We start from the raw sequence: 27,681 nt of genomic DNA on the forward strand, positions 1-27,681 counted from the left end.
GTTCATAAGTAGGATGGAGTCTGTAGTATATCCAATTGATTGTAAATTTGTTGTTGTTTCAGCTATGGCTGTGGAAACATCCTTGCCTTGGCCAGCCAGCATCCCAGAGCTGAAGGTATGGGTATTTTAAGTACTACTGTAGTTCCAAATTTTTTTGTAATTTATTTAGGTGTTTGATGTAAAATTTACTTTCAAAGTACTTTTCATAAATTTAGCAGATTTTTCATAATGATTCTACTATTGATATATTGATAAATTATTTTATGATGTATGCTAGTTAAGAAAACATTGTATGTACTTACTGATTGTAAATAAAGGGTGCATATTTTTTCAATAAAATTTATGACACCTTAGATTCTGAATGATACTGGAATTGCTACCGAAAGTAATAAAAGAATTTAGTTTGGTTTCATCCAGACTACAGCATTTTGCTTGGAAATTGATTTTCAAGGTGAATCATTCTTGGTATTTTAGTTGTAAAACCACCTGGATTACTACTAGGTAAGATGTTAAGCAGCATGTATGCTGTCATGTGTTAAATATAGAAGTAATTTTAATAAAGATGACTGCACTGTTATTTGATAAGCAACTTATGGCCATTTTAGTTGCTTTCTTGAAGAGCAAAAGTAGTTGGTTTTGTTGAAATTTGACGGAAGTACTTTGGGAAATCCATGCCTTTTCAGCCTGTTTGCTATTTTAAGCATTTTAATTTTATAATACCACTGAAAGATTTCTTGATGACTTTAAATTTGATGTAATTTTCAGCGTTTGGATGAGTTACTAAGGTGTGGCATCTGTTATGAATTCATGTCCACATCCATGGTGACCGTATGCTCTCATAATTGTAAGTATAGTTGTATAATTTTGTCTGCGCAAGTGGTGTGCAGTTCATGATTTAAAAACCTAGTTTAATATAGACCATAGTTATTGGTGGTAGTTGGGATTTCGGCTGTCACAAGGAAATTCTGATCAAGTAGGTAACTCGGTAGACTATCACTGTAATGCCACTGCCTTCTGTGGTGTACTCCACATTCAAATGCAGGAAGATAATATGTGAGGTTTCTTGAAAGAATGTTAAATATTAGAGTACAGTACGTATAGTAATCTTGTCTACATCTTTATTACTCTTATTTTTATTTTTTTTATGTGTAATGGATCTTGAAGAGCAGTGGGAATGGAATAATTGAGAAATGATTTCAACACTTAATTTTATAAGTTACTTTTCACACACAGTGAAGACTGGGGTTTTGTGTGCATTTTCTGTAGATATTTGTAATTTGGCTGGTAAGCATTTTAGTGTGCATACTGAATTGGAGTTCAGATTCAGGGTTTTTTTAGGATTGAAAAAATATTTCTGAGTTTTGTGGATTAACTTTGAAACACATTCAAGTTTGTTACATCATGATACATTTGTAATAAGCACCTCTGTTCCAGTTTGTTCCATGTGCATACGTCAGTATTTGGGTTATAAGACCCAGTGCCCAGCCTGTTTCCAAGAGACAACTGGTCAGCAGCTGCGCAATAACAGGCTTTTAGATGAAATTATACTTCTTTTTCCTGCTTTGAGGTAATTTTTCTTGAGTTTTGAAAATATTTGAAACCATTAAAATATATGTACAGGCTGATTCTGAAAAAGTAGAATGAAGTCGCTTTACATAAGCGAGTTGTAGGTGAGGTTTTGTATGTATTTTGTCCTCTACCTATTTACAAAAATGGCTGTTGTTTTTAAATTCTTAACGCTTAGAAATTCAAAAATATTTTTCTTCAATAAATTCTGACATCCATGGTTAGTTAACAAACAGGTTTCTGGGCTCAGCTCGTGTCGGCCTATGAAATATCCTTAAGTTCATTATTTCTAGGTAAAAATGTATCCTAAAATACCAGAGAAAAAATAAAATCAAGAAAATGTCAGTAAAACTGACTTGCTCACTCTATAAAAGAAGTGTCTGTATGGAAATAGGGGCGAGTGGGATCACTACCACGAGTCATTTACCATTTAGACCTTCCAACATAAAATCCCCACCTGAGAGAGCTGATACTAAAGGGTGATGCGACCGCTACTACTACTACTACTGACGCCACGCGGAGAGCAGCGCCCCTCGCGGTCATCCTTAATCATTAGCTCGACAACGCTAGTTGCATCTTTTTTCACTTGTGTTGTTTTCGCTTGGATTTATCTCTATTTACGATGGAACGTGCTGCAATCGCTTCGGCTAAGTTAAGTGCCTCATAAGTAGTAATTTTTGGTATTCCAGTCTTCCAGGGACCAGTATTTTCCATTTTTTAGGTCATATACGGTCTCCCGGTTGACTCGTGGCGGCCTTGTGCCGCCTCGTGTTGTTAAGATTTCCCGGTCTCCCATACTGGGACATCTTATGCTTATGGGCTATATATATTTACGTTCATCGTTTTATTACATCGCTTTTATAGTTAGGACACAGCCCATCCCTTTTACCTTTTTTCTCTTAGTTTGGTATTTAGGGCTATACTGTGTTTTTCTGGCCCAGCATCCCAGCTCTTGCTCTTCATCGGCTACTGCTGGCTCCGAGTAGTCGACTGTTCTTCGGATCAGTTCGCCTCCTCCTGGGCTTCTTTTTCTTTTACTCAATGGTCTCTTCTATCTTTTACGATGTATTATTTATTATCAGTGTTATTTAGGGTGCTAGGCTAGCCTAGGTGCCTTGTGCCATGTGTTGGTACAGTCTGGTTCACGTGGCCCCTCTGTGGTTGTGTTGCTATCGCGGCCTAGGCCACCTACGTTCACGTGTCCCATTAGGCACCTTACCCTCCCCCTTCCCTCCCTACCATGTGGTAGGGAGGGGTCTGGTGGATCTCCTTGGTTGTCATGACAACCACCGTAGCCTACCTCCCTCTCCCTCCGAGGGGGACAAGGAGTTCTGTACCAGCTGTGGGCTAGGGCGACCACTTGTCTCGGGTACAGGGTTACCTGGCGGGTAGTAGTAGGGATGGGGGGGGGTAGGGCCACCCCCCTCTCTCTCTCGTCGTCCGCCGTGTTCACGCCGGGATTCCCCCCCCTGTTTTCCCCATTCCCAACCCTTCCCCTACCTTAACAGACGGAGCCCCCGCTGAAGCAGGGAGCCCCTTCGGTTATAGGTCCACCTGGCTCCGCCAGCGGGCGGGGTGGGAATTTACTAGTGGTCTTTATTGCTTGCCTACTATATCCTGATTTTTCGCTACGGAGGAGAGCTCGCTCCTACCCGGGCACTCCTCTAGTAGACGGAAAGTGTTATACCTCATTCTATATGGATATAACCCCTTACTGCTACGATGACTATTGGTTTTTTAGTTTTATTGTACTATCTCCGTCGTTCTCCGTCGTGGTTTCATGGCCCCTCACCACTCCTGGTTGGAACCCTTTTTCCTGTCTCCGGTGTAAGCCTCAGACCCCCACCAACCGCCTAGCTAACCACACGTATTGCGGCGGAGCAACTAGTTTAATCTAAACTTACATGCTCCGGCATGCAGCGGAGTCTATGTTAGGCTGTAAGTGTGCACTCTGATACTCATGATCTCTCCACTTACAGGCTACCAACTGCCAGGTTCCAGGTTGCAACGCTGTGTTGTACGACCCCTGCGCCCATGAAGAGTGTAGGACCCACGCCCCGTGTGCCTCTACCACAACGGGATGATTGTTTGGCACCCTGAGGCATGCACCATCTGCTATGACCTCGTGAGTCAGCTTTTGGGTGGGTAAGTTAACTCCTGGACATTTTTTTTCTTGTTATCAATGATTAAACCCTTAGTTTTTATACATTTCAACTTCCCTGCCAGATATATACTTAGCTATAGACTGTCGTCTCCGACAGAATTTCAAATTTCGCGGCACACGCTACAGGTAGGTCAGGTGATCTACCGCCCTGCCCTGGGTGGCAGGACTAGGAACCATCCCCGTTTTCTAATCAGAATTCTTCTGTCGCCGGACCATCAACATTGTTGTTGGTTCCTCTCGATTGGTTTTCTTTTTTCACCGGCAATTGATCTTCGTGACCGACTTTTGGTGACGTATCTGGATTTTGTTGGATTGGCATAGCTTTTGTGGACTGTTTTGTGGACTTGATTTTGGATTTTTTCTTTAAATATGTCTGACTCTGGTATGGTTGTGAGACGTTGTGTGAATGTAGGCTGTAAGGTGAGGTTGCCGAAAGCTTCGGTAGACCCTCACACGGTATGCAAGAGGTGCAGGGAGTATGAATGTTCTTACTAATACTTGTAAAGAATGTGAGAAACTTGAGTGAGAACGAATGGAAGAATCTAACTAATTATTTAAAAAAAGTTAGAAAGAGAAAAAGCGAGGAAGGCTTCTCATAGAAGTTTAAGTAGTTCTAGATCTGAACTAATTCCAAGCTTGGGATCTTCCCCAAGGGTAAGTATTGCTACTTCTCCTTCCATTGCAGCCCCTTCTCCTATTGCAGAACCTGTAGATCCAGCGAAAGAACTTGCAGATCTAAAAGCAGCCTTCAAAATAATGGAAAACAAAATGGCTGCCATACAAGGTAAGGCTAGTGATTTGTCATTAGACAGTGATATAAGTGTCCCCAGTGTAGTGGAGGGGGCATCTGGTCGGCTCAGCAACGCTCCTAGGTCTAGGACCTCTTCCAAGCTCACATGCCCAGAGGAGAAGGAATGTCGAAAGCCGAAAGGAGGTTGTGGAGAATCCCCACCGATCAGGTGTCCCTTCGGCGGTTTCTGTGACACCCCAGACTGCCAAGGACCGCTATTGTAAAAGCGTCCTACGTGAGTGTTTCTCGTCGTCGGGATCTTCATCACCGAGACGTGATTGGAGAGATTCCGATCGCATCTCGGCCTCTCAAGAGGAGTTGGAGGGCGCCGACTATTGACTCGAGCCCTGAAAAACTTCCCTGAGGAGTCTCCATGGAGTTAGAAGGCGAGAAGAGCCATTCTTCCAACCAGAGTGAGAAGGAGGCAAGAGGTGGGGAGGCTATGGACTCCTCCCCTCCTCCTTCCCCTCCTCCCGAAAGAGGATAAAGAGGAGGCTACAAAGAGGTTCATGATGGCGATGCAGGAACAGATTTCGTCATTTGTAGGAGTCCTGTCAAAGGAGCCTCCTAGAAGGAAAGACCCACTTCCCTTCCTATTAAAAGATCCTCCAGACGTATGGAGGTATCTACCTCCAGGATCGATACTCCTACCCGAGGTGAGGTTTCCTGTACGAACCTGGTATGAAACCAATCCACACGTCTGGCACGGCCAGGAGTGAGGAGTCACCCAGGAGGCAGGAGCCAAAGAGCAGGAGTGAGGACGTCAACCAGGAGGCAGGAGCCAAGAGCCAAGAGTGTGGAGGCATCCAGGCAAGAGGCAAGAGCCAGGAGGCTAGAGCCAGGAGGCAAGAGCCAGGAGGCAAGAGCCAGGAGGCAAGAGCCAGGAGGCAAGAGGCAGGAGCAAGAGGCAGGAGCAGGGAGCCAGGAGGCGGAGTCAAGAGGGCAGGAGCCAGGAGTCCGGAGTCCGGAGTCAGGAGGCAGGAGTCCGGAGTCAGGAGGCAGGAGTCAGGAGTCAGGAGGCAGGAGTCAGGAGCCAGGAGGCAGGAGTCAGGAGGCAAGAGTCAAGAGCCAGGAGTCAAGAGTCGGGGGACTAGTTCCTGGAGGTTATGACTCTTCGCCAAATGGAAGCTCCTCTCCTTCAGAACATAGGAGGTCTTGGAAGGACTCTTCCTTCAAAACGGGAACGTTCTCCTTCGTCGGATCGAGGGTTTAGACGAGTTGTCTGACGACGATCCTCCTGCTAATGAGGGACTTTCGAGTTACAAAGTCTTGGCCTCTTTACTACTACAAGAGTTTGGAGATTCTCTTAGTCCTGCAGCTCCTCCTTCTCCTCGTTCGCTCTTTTCGAGCTCAGCTACGGCTAAATCGTCGGCCTTCTTGAAAATGAAGCCTGCGATATCAATGAAGAAGGCACTCCATTCTTTAGATTCTTGGATGGACAAGAAGAAGGAGTTAGGAAAGACGGTATTCTGCATGCCTCCTTCCAGATTGCACGGGAAGAGAGGTATTTGTATGGGACAGGAGAGACTATGGGTCTTTCTTTACCGCCTCTGCAGATGCCGACTTTTCCAGTTTAGTGGAGGCCTCTAGACGTCACTCCTTAGGATCGGTCAGAGCGACGTGGAGCACTTCAGAGTTGAACCACTTTCTAAAGGGACTTTTTGTCACTTTAGAGGTGTTCAATTTTCTGGATGGTCGCTCGGAGTTCTGGCCAACAAATCTAAGGATCCGGAGTTTCTGAAGAACCCAGAAATTCTCCATAGCGTTCTGTCCTGCATGGACAAGGCAGTACAGGACGGTTCAGGTGAAGTGGCTTCACTTTTCGGTGCTGGTCTCCTGAAAAAGAGATCAGTGTATGGTTCCCTTTATCGAAAGGGGTTTCTCCGAGCCAGAGGACTGCCTTACTGTTCGCCCCGCTATCAGATCATCTGTTTCTTCTCAGTTAGTCAAGGATATATCTCGCTCACTAACTGAGAAGGCGACACAAGACCTACTTACTCAAACGTCCAAGAAAGGACGACCGGTTAGTGGCGACGGTTAAGAAGGAACCTCGTCCTACTCAGCAGCCCTTTCGTGGAGGTGCAACGGCTCGTCCCCCTGCCAGAAAGAAGAGCTCTGAAAAGAGAGGAAGGTCTTCATTTAGACCATTCAAGAAATCTAAGTGACTTGTTGCTCCTCCAAGCACCAGTGGGCGCCAGACTCCTGAACTTTGCAGGAGTATGGGAACAAAGGGGAGCCGACCCTTGGTCAGTGTCGGTCCTGAAGAAGGGATATGTAATCCCCTTCGACGACAAACCGCCCCTAACATCTACGCCTCGGGAACTGTCAGCGAGGTACAGAGACCCGTTAATGCGAAAGACTCTCCTTCAGATGGTGGAGCAAATGTGGGAAAAAGAGGCCATCGAACTGGTACAAGATCCACACTCCCCGGGATTTTACAATCGCCTTTTTCTAGTACCAAAGGCATCGGGGGGGTGGAGGCCAGTTCTGGACGTAAGCGCTCTGAATCGCTTCGTACAGAAAAAGAAGTTTCGTATGGAAACGTCCGCCTCTGTCATGTCGGCGCTTCGCCCAGGAGATTGGATGGTCTCTCTGGACCTGCAAGACGCCTATTTGTTCCACGTTCCCATTCACCATTCAGTCAAAGAAATATCTTCGCTTTGTGATAGGAGACAAGATCTTTCAATTCAGGGCTCTGTGCTTCGGTCTGTCTACAGCCCCACAAGTATTCACCAACCTCATGGCGAATGTAGCAAGATGGCTTCACCTAGAGGGGATAAACATCTCCCTCTACTTGGACGACTGGCTGATCAGGGCCAAGTCGAGGAGTCAGTGCTTGGAGGACTTGGAAGTAACAAGGAACATGATAGATTCGTAGGGTTGCTCGTCAACCTCGAGAAGTCACAACTGATCCCCAGCCAGAACTTGGTCTATCTGGGGATTCAGATGGATTTCTCGGGGTTTCGGGGTATATCCTTCGCGAGAAAGAATCGCTCGAGGTTTGTCGAGAATCTCGAGCTTCTTAGAAAGAAAGGACAGCTCAGCGAGGGATTACCTGAGCCTTTTAGGGACCCTGTCCTCATTGGAAAAGTTCTTCTCGCTAGGGAGACTTCACCTTCGCCCTCTTCAGTTTTTCCTCAAAGAGGTGTGGAGCTGGAAGACGGGTCAACTCTCGGACATCTTCCAACTTCCACAAGAAGTAAAGATCATCTGAGGTGGTGGATCCCTCAGCTTCAAAAGAACGAAGGCTTATCGCTTGCTCTGCAGAACCCAGACCAAGTGTTGTTTACCGACGCTTCGGAGTCGGGATGGGGAGCGACGCTGGAGCAAGGGAGGTGTAGGCACCTGGACAAAGGAACAGGTGTCCTGGCACATCAATTGCAAGGAACTTGTGGCCATACACCTAGCCTTAAAGTCCTTCGAAAAGTTAGTCAGAGACGGGGTAATACAGATCAACTCAGACAACACCACGGCTCTGGCTTACATAAGAAAGCAAGGAGGCACGCACTCGTTCTCCCTCTATCAGTTGACAAAACACCTGTTAACCTGGAAGGAAGAAAGAGGCATAACTCTCCTCACAAGGTTTGTTCAAGGGATCAAAATGTGAGAGCGGACAGACTGAGCAGGAGAAACCAGGTCCTTCCCACAGAATGGACTCTTCACGAAGAAAGTGTGTCGAAGTCTTTGGTCCCTGTGGGGGAGACCTCACATAGACCTGTTTGCGACGTTCCTCTCCAAAAGAATAGAGACCTTTTGCTCTCTAGTAGAGGATCCGAGAGCCTTCGCAATAGACGCGTTTCTCATGGATTGGTCGGGTGTGGACTTCGCTTACGCCTTTCCCCCGTTCAAAATCCTGGGGGAAGTGCTCAGGAAGTTTGTAGCTTCGAAGAGCACGAAGTTAATACTCATAGCCCCATTTGGCCAGCCCAGGAATGGTTCACGGAGGTACTGGAGTGGATAGTGGACTTTCCCCAGATCGCTTCCAAGCCAGACCGAACTATCTACCAGACAACCCCACGTTTCGAGGAGTTTCATCACAACCTCCCAGGTCCTCCTCGCTCTGACTGCCTTTCGACTATCGAAAGACTTGTCAGAGCGAGAGGCTTTTCTCGCGAGGCTGCGGGCTCTATCGCTAGAGCCCGCAGAGCTTCGACGAGAAGAGTATACCAGTCGAAGTGGGAAGTCTTTAGGAGGTGGTGTAAGGTTCAGAAGCTGTCCTCCTCCAGTACCTCTATAGTGAATATTGCCGATTTCCTCCTCTTTCTGAGAAAGGAGTCACAACTATCTGTCTCGACAATAAAAGGATACCGAAGCATGCTGTCTTCGGTTTTCAGGAATCGAGGCCTAGACATTGCTAACGACAAAGATCTACACGATCTAATTAGATCTTTTGAGACGTCGAAAGCAGCTACTCCTAGAACACCTAGTTGGAATCTAGACGTGGTCCTGAAATTCCTTTCATCGGACAAATTCGAACCTTTACATCTGGCGTCCTTCCGCGACGTCACTAGGAAATGCTTGTTCCTGGTGGCTCTCGCTACAGCCAAGAGGACGAGCGAATTACACGCTCTGGATTCCACGGTGGGGTTCAAAGGAGATGCTGCCATCTGTTCTTTCCAGACAATGTTCTGGCAAAGAACGAAAACCCATCAAAACCTTGGCCCAGAAGTTTTGAGGTAAAAGGCCTATCTAACCTGGTAGGCAGAGAGATAGAGAGATCTCTCTGTCCAGTGAGAGCTCTTAAATTCTATTTTAGAGAGGAAGAGACAGATGGGAGCTTGTCAACAAGGTCTTTGGTGTGCAGTGAAGAACCCCAAACGACTCATGTCCAAGAACGCCTTAGCTTTCTTTGTGAGAAGCGTTATTACGGACGCTCACAAGAACTGCTCTGAGGCATCCTTCGGTCTTCTAAAGGTCAAGACGCATGAAGTAAGAGCAGTAGCAACGTCTTTGGCGTTCCAAAAGAACATGTCTCTGAAGAATATCATCGAGACTACATATTGGAGGTGCAATTCAGTGTTTGCATCTCATTATCTGAAGGACGTGAGAGTGACCTATGAGAAGTGCTTCTCGCTAGGTCCTTTTGTATCAGCAGATACAGTACTGGGTCTTGGAGCAAAGACTGATCCTTAATTTTGTGTTTTTTATCGTACATAAACCCTCTTGTCAGATATGTGCTTGGTTTTCTAGTAGCAAGCTCACTACTGTCGCACGGGAGCAGAGTGTCATTGCTGGTAGGCGATCAAGGGTATGTATGACTAGTAGGGGAGTACAAAATTTTTTTTTTTTTATATTTTGTAATGAAAGTGTAATTATGTTTCGAGTTTTTTTGGTTGTTTGTGAGGAGTTCGGGGATGACTCCTTACAATCTTAGAACTAACATGGATGTTAGGATCAGGTGATCGGGATCGGTTTTGTGCTCCTTGAACAAGGTGTATTGTCATGTAAGTGGAATAGCACCCAATGACAAAGGCCTTTAGGCTCTGCCGAGTAAGTGGATAAGACCCCATTGGCAGACCCACAAGAACTCTTAGCCATAGATCATTATCTCGCTGAGCTCTTGAGGCCTAAGCAGACTACAAGGCAGTAGCCGCGAAGTCTTCAGCCTAATAAGGTATGGAACCAAGGTTTATAAATACCTACAACATATGTTGTTTACCTGTCTATTTCAGTAGTTAGCTGTCTCTTACCCACCACCAATGGGTGCTAATCAGCTAAGTATATATCTGGCAGGGAAGTTGAATGTATAAAAATGATATTGTAATGTTACAATAAGTTTTATACATACTTACCTGACAGATATATACGATTGAATTAAAAAATGGGGGCCCACCCAGCCTCCCCGCAGGAGACAGGTGGAAGAGAAGAATTCTGATTAGAAAACGGGGATGGTTCCTAGTCCTGCCACCAGGGCAGGCGGTAGATCACCTGACCTACCTGTAGCGTGTGCCGCGAAATTTGAAATTCTGTCGGAGACGACGGAGTCTATAGCTAAGTATATATCTGTCAGGTAAGATGTATGATAAAACTTATTGTAACATGACAATATCATTTTTAAGCTTCTTTAAACCGTATCTCCGCTGCTAGAAGCTTCATATCGCCTTCTCTTACAGGCTGCCGCCGTGAAGGAAGTCGCTCTAGCAACCCTGAAAATCTTGGGTAGGCGGCTTCGGGAAGAAAGAAGAAGGAAAACGCCGCCAAAGGGCCAGCCTTATGTATTAGACAAGAAGCTGGCCATCCAGATCTTCCCCGGAGGCAAGGTGACGGGGTACGTGGACCCCATCTCGGCAGCCCCACTCATAGCTTCCATTCAGCAGGAGGTGCAGCAGGCGTTTGGGTCCGTCTCGACGCAGGAGCCGGTCCCAGATGTAGCTAACCTGGACCTTAATCTTGAGCCTATGGCGGTAGGTGCGGAGGATTTGTTGGTTTAGGTAGGTGTGTCGGGCGCTCAAGGTCTACCCTTGTGCGCTCCTGGATCTTCTTCCCCTGTTCCTTCTTCTTCTTCCTTCCAAGGCTTCACGGGATCTGAGATCCCTTCTCGTTCACCCGCTCTCTCTTTACCCCCGAAGGTGAAGGGACAGAGAGAACAGAAGACCCTCCATAAGAGAACGACTCTAAGAAGTCGTCGTCTTCTTCGGCTAGGAAGTCTACGACATCCTACGCCGATGCGGTGAAAGCGAAGCCTAGCTCTTCCTATTCAAAGAGCTCAAGAAGCAAGGCTTCTAAGGAGAAGGCTCGCGCTTCGGCCGAGCCAATGCCTTCTCTGGCATCTACCGGATCTACTCCGGTAACTCCTGTTGGGGTGGCGGGACCTAGCTCTTTTGATCCCACCACTTTCTCAGCGGTAGTGATGCAACAAGTGGGAGAGATGGTTGGCTCTCTCGGTACTAAGTTTGAGCAAAATGTTGCTCAACGTCCAGTACGATCAACCAATCTGGTCAGTCCATACAAGACCTCTCTAACCGAGTTAGGGAGCATGATGGACCGCTTCGCTGGCCTCACTCAGGCCCCTCAGACGAGCTCCCCTGTAGCAGGTACTGGTTCTCCTACAGCTACCTCCTTATGATCCCTACAGCCTTCTCTATGGATAACCCCTGGAGAGTGGCAGCTTATGCCCCCTTCAAGGATGGCATGATTTCCATCCCGGAGTGTGGAACAAGAAGGATTGAGGACTTTGAGTTCTACCTTCCGGACTGACTCAGCCTTTCATAGGGTATGCTAGGCTTACGGTAACTGCTCTCAATAGAGAGGATAAGATCTCTAGAGAGACTGTGCTGTATAGTAGGGATCATGCACAGAGGGAATGGGTTTCACTGCCTGGAGGATTGGGATTGTACCAATACCAAACTCCAGGCATTCAAGAGCCCCTTCACTATCTTCGCTACGGAGGAGGAGGCTTCTCTTCCATTCGCTACTAAGATAGTAGAAGCGACTCTCCAAGCAGTCCTGAAAGACGAGCCCATGCCACAGTTGAGAGAGGCGGAATCAACATCTCCGCTCTTTCCGTCCTTCGGAGAATTGTGGGAGAACCTACCTGCCACTTTCTCAGTAGGTAAGCTGAAGCCAGACTGTGCGATGGATCAGTTTGGCGAGAAGCTCCCGAGACTGCCTGATAGCCTATTCAGGCAGAATTCGATGCCTGCACAAGATTTGGGATGGGTCTCCTTAAACTCCCTTATCATACGGAGATGGCTGCCCTGTCCTATGCTACGGAACCGCTGTTTAAAATACTGGCTAAATCCCAGCTCCAGCGGTTCAAGCCGATGCCTTTGACCTTCTCTCAGCCAGAAGGAACTGCCGAAAGCATGTTCTGCAGGAGGCAACCATTAGGCATGAGCCTAATAGACTTCTAGCTTCCAGCATGTGGGGTGGCGGACCTCTTCCCAGAAGCCTCTGTGAATGAGGTGCATCACGAGGCTGCTAGCTTAACCAGAGCCTTAGAGCCAGATGGGGCATCTCTTCCAAGAGGAAGCAAGAGAGCGCCCCTGCTGCTGGTAAGAAGTTTAAAGAAAACTCCTGGCTAGGAGATTCCAACCCTATCAAAAACAGCAGCAACAACAACATTTCGTCCAGGCCGTCCCAGTTTACACAAACAGGGACAGCCGTCAACTTCAAAGCAGACACAGCCCATTCTCTGTTGTCTCCTCAAAATCAACCTTCGACCTCATACACCGTCTCGCCAGCCTTCAACTCGATGTATGAAAGCCAGGCCTACCCAACCTTCCAACCTTCAACAGGTTTTCTAGGGGGAGCAGAGCGAGAGGTCACTTTCGCCAACGAGGCACAGGAAGAGCTGCAAGAGGCAAGCACTTCAGAGGAGGGCGCGGAGGTCAACCCGCTCAACAACAGTGAGGCTCCCCAGGTAGGAGGGAGGCTGTTCCTCTTCCGTCACAGGTGGGGGTTCAGCAAATGGGCACAGAGCATCGTGTCCAAAGGATTGGGTTGGAGTTGGTTCAAAGATCCTCCTCCAAACAAATCATTCTATCAAATACCATCAAAGGAGTTGACAGATTATGCGGAGGAACTCCTTCAGAAAGGAGCTATTGCGAGAGTCAAGCATCTAAAATTTCAAGGTCGCTTGTTCAGCGTGCCAAAGAAAGGCTCAACAAAAAGAAGGGTAATCTTAGGACTTGTCAAAGCTAAACTCTTTCATTCGTTGCGACAAGTTCAAAATGCTTACCATCTCGCAGGTACGGACCTTACTTCCCGTGGGGCCGTCACAACCTCTATCGATCTTACAGACGCATACTATCATATCCCTATAGCCAGACACTTCCGTCCATTCCTAGGCTTCAAACTAGGAAAATCAGAAGTTCTCATTCAAAGTGATGCCCTTCGGTCTGAATGTAGCCCCCAGGGTATTCACGAAAATAGCAGAAGTGGTAGTTCAACAGTTGAGAACACAAGGGATAATGGTAGCAGCGTACCTCGACGATTGGTTGATCTGGGCACCAACGGTCGAGGAATGCTCAAAGCCATGAAGAAGATAGTACAATTTCTGGAACATCTGGGGTTCCAGATAAACAAAACGAAATCCAGACTCACTCCGAGTCTCGTTTTTCAGTGGCTAGGAATCCAATGGGATTTATCCTCCCACAATCTGTCAATTCCAGTGGTCAAAAGGAAAGAAATAGCCAAGTCTGTGAGGCAATTTCTCAAAAGCAAACAAGCGTCAGGAAGGAGAAACCAGGAAAGAATCCTAGGTTCTCTTCAGTTTGCCTCAGTGACAGACATCCTCCTGAAAGCAAGACTGAAAGATATAAATCGAGTTTGGCGATCAAGAGCAAACGTCAAATCTCGGGACAAGTTGTCAGTAATTCCACAGATCCTTCGCAATCAGCTCCGTCCATGGACAAAAGTGAAGAATCTTGCCAAATTGGTACCCCTTCAATATCCCCTTCCGGTGTTTAACTATTCACACGGATGCCTCCCTGTCCGGTTGGGGGGATATTCTCAATTCAAGCAAGTCCAGGGGACTTGGTCCGTTCAATTCCGCCAGCGTCCACATAAACGTTCTGGAAGGCTGAATGGCAGTATTTCTTACTCTGAAGAGACTCCTTCCCCAAACCAAAGAAGTCTCATCTAAGACTAGTTTTTGGACAGTGCAGTGGTAGTACATTGCATCAAACAGAGGTAGGGTCCAAAATCCAAACACGTGAATCATGTCATGATAGCCATCTTTGCTCTACCAGACAAGCACAAATGGCATCTATCTGCCACTCATTTGGCAGGGGTAAGAAATTGTGATAGCGGACGCACTATCCGGCAGTCCCTCTGGAGTCAGAATGGTCCCTGGACGACAGGTCATTCGAGTGGATATGCCAGAGAGTCCCAGGTCTCCAGGTAGATCTCTTCGCCTCACAAGCGAACCACAAGCTCCCTTGCTATGTGGCCCCCAACCTGGACCCTCTGGCTTATGCCACAGACGTCCTGTCGTTGGACTGGAATCAATGGAAGAAAATCTACATTTTTCCTCCAGTGAATCTTCTTTTGAAAGTTCTGAGCAAGCTGAGGACTTTCAAGGATGGGTGCTCCTGAGCTGATCGCTCCAGATTGGTCCAAAAAAAGCCAACTGGTTATCCTCTGCTTCTGGAATTGGGTCTCCGACCTCAACGGATTCCCAATCCCAAGCTGTCGCAATCAGTACAAATGAGGACTGTGTTCGCTTCCTCAGGAATTCTTCAGACCCTAACTTTATGGACTTCATGAAGTTTGCGGCTAAAAAAGATGCTAACATTGATCTACAAAACATCCTCTTCCTGGAATCAGATAAAAGAGAGTCAACTATTAGACAATATAACTCAGCTGTTAAAAAGTTAGCATCCTTCCTGAAAGAATCAAACACTACAACCATGACAGTTAACTTAGCTATATCCTTTTTCAGATCCTTATTTGAAAAAGGTTTAGCAGCTAGCACAATTACTACTAATAAATCGGCTTTGAAGAAAATCTTTCAGTTGGGTTTTCAAATAGACTTAACGGAATCTTACTTTACATCTATTCCCAAAGCCTGTGCTAGACTTAGACCTTCTCAAAGGCCTACTTCAGTTTCAGGTTCTTGAAATGATGTCCTCAAACTAGCCTCAGATACTGACAACTTGTCTTGCACATTCATAATGCTACTCAGGAAGACGTTATTTTTGTTAAGCCTGGCTTCAGGAGCCAGAATTTCAGAACTGTCGGCTCTATCCAGAGATTGCGGGTCATGTAGAAATTTCTCCCCGTCAGGAGAAGTTCTACTTTCCCCAGGATCGCAGGTTTTTTTAGCTAAAAATGAGGATCCTCTTGCAAGGTGGGCCCCTTGGAAAGTTATCCCACTTCCGCAAGATCCTTCTCTTTGCCCAGTATCAACTTTAAGAGCCTTTCTATCTCATACATCCTCTAGATCCTCAGGTCCTCTCTTACGAGAGAAAAAGGTGGCACTTTATCAGTGAAAGGAATCGAGAACAAAGATCCTTTACTTCATTAAACAAGCCAACCCTGATCATTTCCTAAAGCACATGATATCAGAGGAGTGGCCACCTCAATTAATTATTTCCAACATATGAATTTTGAGGATCTTAAAAAGTATACTGGATGGAAATCACCGACAGTCTTTAAACGTCATTACCTGAAGTCCTTGGAATCTTTAAAATTTCAGCAGTAGCAGCGGGAAACATTGTTTTCTCCTGATACTGCACAGTAGTTGTAGTATAGATCCAGGTCTCCTTTCTACCTACCTCGTCCAACATGCCTCACCCTATTGCCATGCTTCTCGTGATACTCTAGCCTTAGCCGCTAGGATCGTATTGGTGGAATGCCCCTTATTTTTTTGCTAGGGGCATCCACGTTGTGTACATATAATGTACTTCAGTGTTTCTACCCTTATTTTTATGCTAGGGTAGAACACAATGAGTTTGTATATTTTGTAAATATTTAAATTAGTGAATCATTCTATATTGTTCTATTTACCATTACACTATTATGTATCACCATGTCTAGTATAAGCTAATTTTAAGTACTTTATGTTAATATGGTATGGTTACCCTACCATTGTTTAGTATAAGCTAGTTTTAAGTACTTTTGTTAGTATACTGTAATGAGTCTTGATTCACTTATATTATATCAGTTTTTTACTATTGGGTTTCATTTGTCCTTTTATTCCATCTTGTCTGTTTCTCTGGTACTATTTCATAGGCCGACACGAGCTGAGCCCAGAAAAGGGATTTTGACGTAGGAAAAATCTATTTCTGGGTGATTGGCTCGTGTCGCCCTATGAAACCCACCCTATTTCTTTTTACCCACCCTGCAGGACAAGATGTTCATAGATTAAGGATGACCGCTAGGGGCGCTGCTCTCCACGTGGCGTCAATAGTAGTAGTAGTAGCGGTCGCATCACCCTTTCGTATCAGCTCTCTCAGGTGGGGATTTTATGTTGGAAGGTCTAAATGGTAAATGACTCGTGGTAGTGATCCCACTCGCCCCTATTTCCATACCGACACTTCTTTTATAGAGTGAGCAAGTCAGTTTTACTGACATTTTCTTGATTTTATTTTTTCTCTGGTAATTTTAGGATAATTTTACCTAGAAATAATGAACTTAAGGATATTTCATAGGGCGACACGAGCCAATCACCCAGAAATAGATTTTTCCTACGTCAAAATCCCTTTTTTGTGCAATGTTATGCTCAGCAAACTGGTTCAAATTGTATATTTGCTGAAATGTGATGCTTATGAGAATGTTACTGAAGGCCTTTCAAGTGCTATGATACAGCATTGATGATTGAAGTAGGAATGTCTTTACTACATTTCATCTAAGGATCTTGGAAAGGAAGAACATTGTGGAGAAATGTTTTGCCGTATATAACAGAGAACTACGCAGAGAGTTAAGTTTCAAAACTTGAGTTGGTGTTTTTGTTTCCCCTGCTAAAAACCAGTGGATCATGAGAACCACTATTTTATTTCTTGAATAGGCTAAAAAAAAAAAAAGATAGGTATATCTCTCTCTCTCTTTAAGGGAAGATTTGAATTAACAGTTTTTTAACAAAAAATTATTGGAAAAAATACACTAATAAAAAAATGACAGCCAAAAAAGTAACATAAATTGAAAGGAAATTTAAAAGCGATTAAATGACAGGAACTACACTGTATTTTGTGAATGGAGGCATTGACATATTATGTGGCCTTGTAGGTTGCATATGTGAATAGTTTTATGCAAGTGACTAAAAGCAGTGGAGAAAGTCTTGTATAAAAGATAAACAGCTGAAAGCAGCAGCTAAGTCACTTACTGTGTCTTCCTGGAGTGTTGTACGTAGTCCTTCTAACCTGATCACTATATGTACTACTACACTATTTCCTGCTCCAAGTTTTGCCCACTGTTCAGGAGTGAATACTTCAGGCAATCACCATGAATCTAATATTGTTGTGGTGATATGATTAAACTACTACACAAGAAAAGATTACCAAGAAATGGAATTCTCCCAAAATTGGAATAATGGTCATCAATTTGATTAATGTTATACTACCACAGTTTTACCATCGCAACTACTGTTATCTTTTGAATTATTTAACTTTTTCATATAGTATAACTGATATAGAGTAGTCTAACATATTGCACTGTTGCAAATTTTTTCTCATTCACTGAAAATTATTGTTTAATTTGCTATTGTAGAGTTTTGTTGGTTTGATGTGTTTTATATATATATACTATAAATATTTTTTTTCAGGGACAAGACAGCTCGTCAGTGTCAATCGGCAAAAGGGAATACAATATCAGGGTATCTCGTGAAAGAAGATGACAGTAACGACAGCAGTGGCTCTGCCAATGCTGATGTTAATGTGTTGTCCCCTGATGTCAGAAGTAAATTAAAGAGAGAGGATTATGCAACCCCATCTCAGGCAACATCATCTGACGATTTGCTCAGTACACCTAGGTAATTGTACTTAATAACATATGAGTTTGTAGGAATAACTTTATTGGTCCATGAGAGTTCATGCAGTTGAAGTATTGCACTTGTTAATTGATGTGGATGTTGGTGATCTAACTGTACTATTGTGAATAATTTTTTTAATGAAATGTAGTAGATGTCATGTTTGTCCAATATCAGTCTGGGTTGAGGAATTACTGATATTGAAAAATTGACCCTTTACTGGATTATGTTTTGTTTCACACAGAGATTTTATGATGAAAACTCATGAACCCAAATTCACTAACTTCATCCTATAATCAGATTTTATAATGAAAAGTAATGAAGCCAAATTCACTTAACTTTCATCCTATAATCAGATTTTATAATGAAAAGTAATGAAGCCAAATTCACTAAATTTCATCCTATAATCACTTGTAGTTCAGTGTTTTGTCCTTTTTTGTATTTTTACCAACTAGATAGTTATCCAGCGGGAGTATGTATATAGAGTTAGATTTGAGATTAGTTATTTTAGTTGCCTGTACTCTTGTGAAATGTTTAGTCATCTTATCTTAGAAAGAACTAGATAGGAATTTTATAGCAGTTTTAGATATTTTCATTCATCTGTGATATAAATAATGAGAATTATTTTGTCCTGACACTCTGTAGTAGCTCTATTGATAAACTGTAGCTGTAATGATTTTTTATAAAAAATAACTTTATTAAAGTTTCAGAGGAGTTTCATATAAGCCAATGTGGTTGTTAGCTTCATATATTCTTTTTTATTTCATAAGGTTCTACCATAATGTTCCCCGTAGTTGGTTAGTGCCGTTAGTGCACCTCATTCAGTGCAATGTAGGCATTACTTAAGGTTCTTTGCAGCATCCCTTCAGCCCCTAGCTGCAACTGCTTTCATTTTTTTTAACTCTAACTCCGTTCATATTCCCTTTCTACCATCTTACTGTCCACCCTCTCCTAACAATTGTTTCATAGTGCAAATGTGAGGTTTTCCTCCTCTAACACCTTTCAAACCTTTTACTGTCAATTTCCATTTCAGCGCCCAATGGCCTTAGTTGCACCAGTGCTTGGCATAATGCCAAAAAATCTATATGAATAAAATTTAAAAAAATCTACCATAATGTTAATTTTTCTGGCTCTGCAGGTCTTCCAAAACCTCCCTTCTGACGGAGACACCAAAGAGGGGCCTTATGAGTGCTTCTTCAAAGCGTCCCCTGGCATCTTCGTCGTCTTCTAGCAGCAGTCGACCCAGTAATGGCATTTTCATTTCTAAATCATCTGTTAGATCTCCAAGCACAGTATCTGCATCACAGTCCCCTAGTACATCAGCTTCGTTATCACAAAGTGGTCGGCAATCTGTGTCAGGTTTTTTCTCTATTATAGGTGAAAGGTAAGTTTTCATCAAGATTTGATTAATTAACTTATAAGATATGACGTGGTCAATAAGCATTTTTGTAAAGGGGAAGTGTCTTAGTGGGTAACCATATTTTGTTTGCTATGCCCCTGTCCTATTATCTGTTTCAAGTATACTGTTTAGAGTTTGTTTAACAGATATCTTATATCATAATAGAGAAATGGCCTTTAGCAAAATTAAATGACATTCATAATTAAGGTTTATTTCTTTGTTTCTTTCAGAGCCGGTAGTGACACTGCTACTGAAGAACCAAAGGTAGCGTGTCCTGTTTGCAATGTGAGGGTGCCAGAACGTAACATAAATCTGCATCTTGATGCTTGCCTTAAACGTATGGAAGAAGGGGATAAAGAGGAGGTGTAGGTTCTTTTGTTATTTTACAAAAGCACTTTGTTGACTATATTTCTTTGTTAAGACTCTTTGACAGTTGCTTATTTTGCTGTAAGTATTTCAGTGTTTTGTCAGTGATGTATATTCTTACATTAGAGTTTTAGATGCAATTTTGCAGAGGCTCTGTTGTGTTAATGGCAACACTGATGATCATGAGTTTAACTGTATTGAGTTTTCCTCCTTTTCTATCTTTTATTTTCCTATTCATATCTTTCTCTTTGTGGTTGCTTATTGGTGAAATGAATGTGTGCATTTGAATAAATTTTATAATCCAGTTACAATAATAAATTTTTCTCACAGAGTTTGCGTCGACCAGCAGCCGAAACGAAAGCCATTGCCAAAGTTAGTGTATTCACTTCTCAGCGAGAAGCAGTTACGACAAATGTTGAAGGAAGTTGGCCTTTCCATTCAAGGGGATAGGCAACAGTTGTCGAACAGGCACCGAAGGTTGGTATTGTTATGCTTCCTATAACTATAAGAGATCCTCACATGAAAATGAAAGAAGGAGGTATCAAGACTTTCAACTTTTATTCCAAAGTCATTTTCATGTGAGGATCTATTATATACTTCACCCACGGGACCATTGTGGGATTGCAGATTTCTATAACTAATGCATCAAAATGCTTATAATGTATCAAAGCTTTTATATCTCTTTAGTTGCTGAAACCCTTGAAGTTTGTCAAGAATTCACTTTTAAGCATTTTGTTTCTAGGATCTTTATGACTGAAAGCTGTTGACACGACAGTAAAATGAAATAGATATTAGAAAAATATTTTCATCTATCTTAGTATACAGAAAATATAGAGTTATAGGCCTAAGATCATTGGCCGAATTAGTTGTAACCAGTTAATGTCCTTTAGCTTTTATATCTGATTTCTTTCTTTTAATTGTAAGGACCAGGTTGATGTATCATTTTATGGTTTTTATGGTCATACTAATTCTCACTGTAAAAATGTTTATATTTTATTAGCATTGAATTAATATTTTATTTCAGGTATACCACTTTATATAATGTGGAATGTGATGCAGCAGAACCGCGACATGTACAGGAGATTTTGCGTCAGGTGGAGCGTGAGGAAAAGGAAGAAACCAAAGGGCTGTCTAAAAGTGTAAGTTTTGAATGCTCATGGAATGATTGAAGCATTAATAACGTTGGTAAATTTTGAGCCGCTTGGAGAAACAACTCTGAATTTCTCTTGGCTGTGAATTAGAGTTAAACATCTTGTGTTAATATAGTAGATGTGAGCAAAAGTCATGATGAGAACTGCTTTTGCATAGCAGCACCATCTAGCAAACTAAAAGTCCATTGTGGAATTAAGAGAAGCCTTTGGTAAACAAGATACAATTCAAGATTTTTTCTTATATCAAGTACCAGCTTGATTTTGCTCTAGTCAGACATGGTTTGGCTTGCTAACAAGGGGTGCATTACTTATTCCCCTTTTTCAAATACTTTTGTAGTTGTTCTCTTCAGTATGGGTGGATGCTTTCCTATTTAAGCAGGTATTTTAGGATGAGATTGTTAGCCCTGCCCATGGATGGGACGAATGTGCTGTTGGCATCTGACATTTCTTGACCAAAGGAAATAATATGTATTTAATTTAGCGTAATTTTACCCCTTTTTCTATTTCTTTTCTTCTTAGTTTTGAGTTTTCTTTTCAGATACTTGCATGTCAGGTCACTGATTGGTGGACTTCCTCCATAAGATTGTATGGACAGCTCTTATGAAAGTTGCATTCATTCCTATAGAGTTCCTACAGAGAGTACCACCTACAGCACGCCTTGCTCAGCCCTGTAGAAAGTGCTGAATGTTTTCTGCAATATCCTTCTTCCTTTTAATTTTCTTCTAACACCTTTGATCTCTTCCAACCAAGTTCTTCATCTCCAAGTTTAACCTGCTTTTAGGTGTCAGCTTCCCTATTCTCCTTTGGTGCCAAATCACAGAAGATCTTACATATTGTGCCCTCTGTATTTCACTCATTTCTTGGCAGTGGTTGAATAACAGTAGTTTGTATTTGCCATATGTAACTTGAGTATTTTTTTTCACATAAGCATTAAGTTTTTGTGGAGCCTTGCTACGCAATTTACAGATCTTTTTGGCATGTTTGTCAAATATACTTTCATGCCATTTTTGCTGTTACAGGTAATTAACTTTGTTTAAGGATTTTGTCATAAAAGACATTTAGATTGTTATTCCGGTTTCAAGAACAGTTTTTATGTCACCATGTGCTCTTAGAAAATTTTGCATATCTTTTGTTTTTAAAGTACAGCATAGTACATGTATACAGAATTTTATTAAGTTTTTTTTCCACTTTTGACAGAAAATCTGTTATATTATTTTGGAAGGATACAGTACTAGTAATTATATTTACTTATTTGTTTTTTTATTTCACAGATCTTCACATATGACAGAAAAACTCCTGTAGAAGTTATTGAGAAAGAGCAAGTTAATTATTGTAAGTATTTTATTTCAGATTCTTTTATTCTATAATGTTCTTTTGCTTGTTTGAAAATACTAATCCAATAATGTGATGTTTTCAAGATAGAAGTCAGATATTCTAAATGTTATACATTCATCTGTTGTGTGGCTTAAAGTAATCCACATTGTTTTTATGGATTGGGATTTTAGTTGTAAGGAGAAAGTATTATAAATTCAGTATTGCAGTTAGAAAAGAACTTAGATGAACAACAGCAAACTGTTTTAGATATGTGTCATAATATTCATATAGAAACATGAAGACCCAAAGAAACAGAACAACTGTGCTGTGTTTTGCATGAGGGACAAGCATTAGATATTTAGGTCATCTTTATTTATCATTGGGCATTTTAACTGTACCAGCATACAAGTTTATAGTGTAAATCAAACAAAACCTTGTTTCTGGCTCTGTATTGGTCCACCAGGAAGTGCTCCACACCATTACCCGGCGCTTGGCTATGTGCCAAATATTTTATAATCTAATCTAATCCACACCATTACAAAGATAATAGAAGAAATAATTGTAGTAGAGATCATACATTTTGTTTGCCTATTCCTAGGGGTTTGGGTTGTATCCAAAATTGTGTAAGTTCCACCCCCTACTCATGCAAGTACAGAGGTATAATTACAAGGTGAATGATAAATGCCAAAAATAATAACTACAACTCAATGTAAAACAAGAACAAAATGTCATAATAAGTTGGGATAGAATGGAGAACCAATGGGTAACTGCTACTGTGCCAAGCATCACCTCAAATTAGAAATACTTGATCAAAAAAATTAAAACTTAGTAAAAAATAGCAATTGGTTAACTCCTAAACTGTTCCAGTGCTGAAACTACATAACTGAGGGAATTGCAAAGAACGGAGAACAAAACATTAGGCTATTCACAGTAACAACACAGCTGTGTCAAAAAGTAGTACAATGAGAAGCTTTCACATGCTGCAGATGGGATGAAAATGCACTCCCTGGCAGTGACACACCACATAACAGTAGGAATGTTGAGAGATCCCAGGGAGCACAGTGGCACGTCCATTTTCAGTATTCGTGCGCAAAAGGCTGAAAACAGCTTCTCTGCAAGTTCACCATGTCTATTTAGATTTATCCAGCCCAGGGAGAGTCTACTTAAGACTCAGAGGTCTGGAAAAACGAAGCCCTATTAATAATATTTAGATTTATCAGTGCAGTGCTTTGCATTGTACAACTGCATGCAATCAGCGCAGTTAAAAACTCTCGTATCTAGAATGGGCTTGTAAAGAACATGCTTTATTTTTAAAAGAATCATAGTATGTGGCAACTTCATTAAGGGAAATAGCTCCTTCTGACTGCCACAGGCAATCTGTTTTTTTTTTTTTTTTTTTTTTTTTTTTTTTTTTTTTTTTTTTTTTTTTTTTTTTTTTTTTTTTTTTTTTTCTCCCCACATTATATCAAGACATTATTATTAAAAGTACAGTCAGTCCCCAGTCATCTGTGGGGTGCTGATAGTGAAAACAGCCATTAATCGAAATTCAGCGATTTATGGCACTGATAACTGGTTAATGGGGCCATCACTATCTGCACCATTAACCGAGTCCGCCAATGACTGGGGACTGCCTGTAACAGGTGTGTATGACTGAGCTTTGTAAAAATATATATTTCTTTGTTTTTAGTGAAGAAGAATGACAATCATTTTGCAAAGCTTATTGCTGATGTCAAGAAGAGACGAGAAGAAGGTAAGAAGAAAAAGCTGAAAGAACCAATTGAGGAAGAGCAACATGAAGAGAAAGTAATGTATACTCCCGGCACAAGCAAAGCAAAGTCACGTCCGGGTTCAAAAAGTAAAACGCAATCAAATCATCATCTTTCGGGTAGTGATAATGAGAGTGACGGTGATAGCTCCAAAAAAAAGACTGCTACAGGAGTTGTAGCAACAAAATCCATATTAAACTTTTTCCAAAATTCCCCCAAGAAAAGTAGCCAGTCTGCTTCTGAAAAGTCAGGTAGCTCGAATCACATCATTGAAAAGTTGCCAGATAATTTAATGATTACTGATGATGATGATGATTTTTTCTCTGAAAATTTTGTTGAGACCAATGATAGCAAGTCACTGCCTTCTGAAAGCAATGACTTTCCTTTGCTTAAAAGTGAGGCCAGTGCAGAAGAACTTAAAGTTAATGGGTGTGCCGCTCACATTAAACTGGAGATGGAAGAGACTATGAAATGCAGTCCTGATATTTTTAGTGCAAGTCCTACACATTCTGATTGTAGTGATGACAGTGTAAGTCTTTTGAAGGATCAAGAAGGAGAAGTGGAGGACATACTTCACAGTGGACCAATGATAAAAGGTAAGTTCATGAAGTTAAAATGTGTTTCAAAGTTTGTATGCGTTCATAGGTCTTTTATCTTTAAATACGCAAGGTCTTATGGCAGTGCTCTTTTTATATTCAGTCTTAGTAATGGCTATTTGTGACACACAGTAGCCCCTACAATAATGGAAAACACTACAGAAGAAGGATTTTGTTCCCTTGTTGTTAGGACCAAAATGCCTACCTTCTTAAGATAATCAAGCATATAGTAACCTGTTTCCATTCTAAGCCAAAGCAAATTCCTTTTCTATTTTAATTAGTAAAGTTGGGAGAAAAATCTTTGTAAATATCCTCACATCATTCACCTTCCAATATTAAATTTTATATGAGTAACTTACCAGATAATTACATAGCTATAGGTTCCACTTACAAACTGTAGCCATGTAATTATCGGTAAGTATATATAAAACTATTTAATATTATAAAAAAAAATTTGCAATTATTTGGTTAGTATACACACAACTTTATTGCATTATAAAAATGCCTTTTTTTTTTTTTTTTTTTTTTTTTTTGTAGATATCACAATAGAGTTGTATAGAGTATTTTTTTATTGAATTTTATGCAGATTTGAGTTATTTTAAGCGTGAAGTGAATAAACAGATAACAGACACATTTTTTAGTTATTGTAACCATAAAATTGGTGTGGTAAAAAAAAAATAAGTATATAAAAAAAACTGACTGAATGCTAACTTAAGGCCTTGATAAATAAAGAAACTTCACCTTTTTTCTCCATATCATAGTTTTCTCTTAGAAGACCCTTTCAGTGTTTTACAGAACCATTTTGACCTCCATTTGACCTGGTTACAAGTAATGATTTTATTGTAAAGCAAGTTTTTTATGCAAAAAAAAAAAAAAAATTAAATGGATCCATTATCTTGCTATCCAACCACTCCATCTTGTCATTGAATGGCTAAAAACTCCTCAGTTCAGCCCCATTGTAAGTCATAGTTCGGAAGACACAAAAAGAGATTTGAAGTACAGGCAGTCCCCGGGTTAGGATGTGTTTGGGTTACGACGTTGCGAGGTTAAGGCGCTTCTCAATTGTATTCATCAGACATTATTTCCAGGGTTACGACGCCTACAACGCTGATCTGGCAGGTGAAATATGACACCAAAAATGCAGTTTACATAGTTTTCAATGCACCCAAAGCATTAAAAGTAAGGTTTTCTTAGGATTTTTTACGATGTTCCGGCTTATGATGATTTTCGGCTTACAACGCGTCTCAAGAACGGAACCCCTGTCGTAACCCGGGGACTGCCTGTATACAGTATCTGGATATGCCAAAGACTATGATTGCAGAGTGATTACGAGCTGTGGATATATATGGAAACTTTTTTTTTTTTTTTAGTTACTAGCGTGCTAACATGTTTTTTCTAAATTATATTTAGTATATCCCTATAGCCTTTGGACCACTGCTCCTCCTTGCAGCTTGTGATATTGATTTAACGTAAAATAAAGTGATTTTCTTAATTAGTTCTTACCCACAGCAGTAGGGTTATATTGATGCGTTAAAAACCTGACATACATGACATTGTATCTCTGTGTGTATTTTGCATTTATTCATAAGTAAGGATGTTCTGGTCCCTTGAATTATGCTGTTAAAAACCTGTACATACATGATCATGTGTATCTCGTGTGTAATTTTTTGCATTTATTCATAAGTAAAGATTCTGTCCTTGAATTATTTGCTTGTGTTTACATTTGATTCTAAGACCCCTGACATGACTTGCTAACATTCCAGAGGAAGCAGAAAATGAATCAGATGAGGAATTCATTCCTGGATGTCAGCCAGACTCTTGCCCTCTGGACTCACAGCCTGAGAGATCACCAAGCCCTGCAGGTGGAAACGAGAGTTACGAGACACAACAAGTCTTCATCTCAGACTCCACAACCTGACTTGAGTGAGTTAGGTCCAGAAACACAGGATCTGGAGTTGGATTCGCAGGGTGATCCAGAGTACCAGCCATCGCAGATGTCGGATGATTTAGTAAGTGTGTTTTGCATCTTTTTCAGTTATTTCCAACTGTACTAATTTGGGGAACTTCATGAACAGAATTTGCAATGCAATGTGGAGGGTGAAAAGCAAATATCTGTTAAATTGTAGGTTGAATTCCAAGATTAGTTAAATGTTTAGGATGTTCTTGAATAATGATTTGTTTTAACAGTAATAGTAAAACCAATGGGAAGTGTTACTATATACAATAGCCTCTTTTATTTGATTGATTCCAACACATCAATCTTTGATCTTTTGTGTAAATCTGCAAACCAAAAATAATTTTGGCTTATATACAGATCATGAAAGGCCTAAAGGTCTTAAACTTGCTTGATTCCATATGTTACTAAGGTAAGCATGTGTTGAAATATGTTCCTTGCAAACATATTTAACAGAAATTAACCATTAATATATCTAGGCTAAAAATATTTCCTGAGTGAACATTTGCTAATTATATTATGTATATATTTTTAGGATTCTCAGGATCTACTGCCTGTGACAAGAAAGTCTAGAAGAAACTCGAGAAAACGCCAAGGAAATGAAGAACCTGTAGAATTACCAAGAAGTCGTCGTAGGAAAAAATGAAGTCGATGTAAACGTATAGTTTCAATTATTGTCATGATATGTTGGTCAGAAACCAGGAACAGAAGTAGCTGTGGCTAAGTCACAAAGCTTCATGTAGCGGGGAGTGGTTTATTAATTCACAAAGGCTTGAAGAATTTGCAAAAGTCATGGCCTTTTAACCCCAAACCATTTTTGCTTTATACTAGTAAGAGTTAAATACAAAGTAGCTTTATTTTAAACCATTTGTGAGAGTATGGCTAAGAGATTAATACTATTTTCCTAAGTATCTGAGTCTGTATATCATTTACACTTCACATCCTAGATTGTGGAATGTGTAAATGTAGCAAAAATGAAACTTTATTATTTCACTATATGCTGAATGGTGGAAATTTTTCTCAACAATATACAGAAAGTGCAAGTTGGTTAATCCTACAACATTTAATGTTTCATGTATAGTTGGGAATTGTTGGTATGCCTTGTTTAATTTGTGATATATATTGACTGAAGTGTAACTTAAATTTTTGTATTTATAGTTTTTAAACCTTATTTTATTTTAAATGTTTCGTTATAGTAATGATGCCT

At 41.4% G+C, this 27,681-nt stretch overlaps 3 protein-coding genes across 4 annotated transcripts in view; 2 read left to right on the forward strand and 1 right to left on the reverse strand.

Moving 5' to 3' along the window:
* LOC135203615 (E3 ubiquitin-protein ligase RAD18-like) lies at positions 1–27,132 on the forward strand. Its single transcript, XM_064233444.1, has 12 exons — positions 1–115; positions 766–844; positions 1,435–1,567; positions 17,725–17,931; positions 19,067–19,312; positions 19,558–19,692; positions 20,024–20,170; positions 20,718–20,832; positions 22,116–22,176; positions 23,846–24,520; positions 26,284–26,529; positions 27,010–27,132. Exons 1-11 carry the CDS (start codon positions 14–16, stop codon positions 26,436–26,438), a joined length of 2,055 nt encoding a protein of 684 aa, XP_064089514.1. The 5' UTR covers positions 1–13; the 3' UTR covers positions 26,439–26,529; positions 27,010–27,132.
* Positions 1–27,681, forward strand: part of LOC135203617 (meiotic recombination protein SPO11-like) — a 148,435-nt gene that overhangs the window by 58,122 nt on the left and 62,632 nt on the right. The gene's annotated exons all lie outside the window — the stretch shown is intronic.
* LOC135203616 (BRISC and BRCA1-A complex member 2-like) overlaps positions 1–27,681 on the reverse strand; it is a gene marked incomplete in the record, with an annotated part of 101,312 nt that overhangs the window by 22,558 nt on the left and 51,073 nt on the right.

This window comes from Macrobrachium nipponense, chromosome 36 (genome assembly GCF_015104395.2).
Source record: "Macrobrachium nipponense isolate FS-2020 chromosome 36, ASM1510439v2, whole genome shotgun sequence".
NCBI classification, from domain to species: domain Eukaryota; kingdom Metazoa; phylum Arthropoda; class Malacostraca; order Decapoda; family Palaemonidae; genus Macrobrachium; species Macrobrachium nipponense.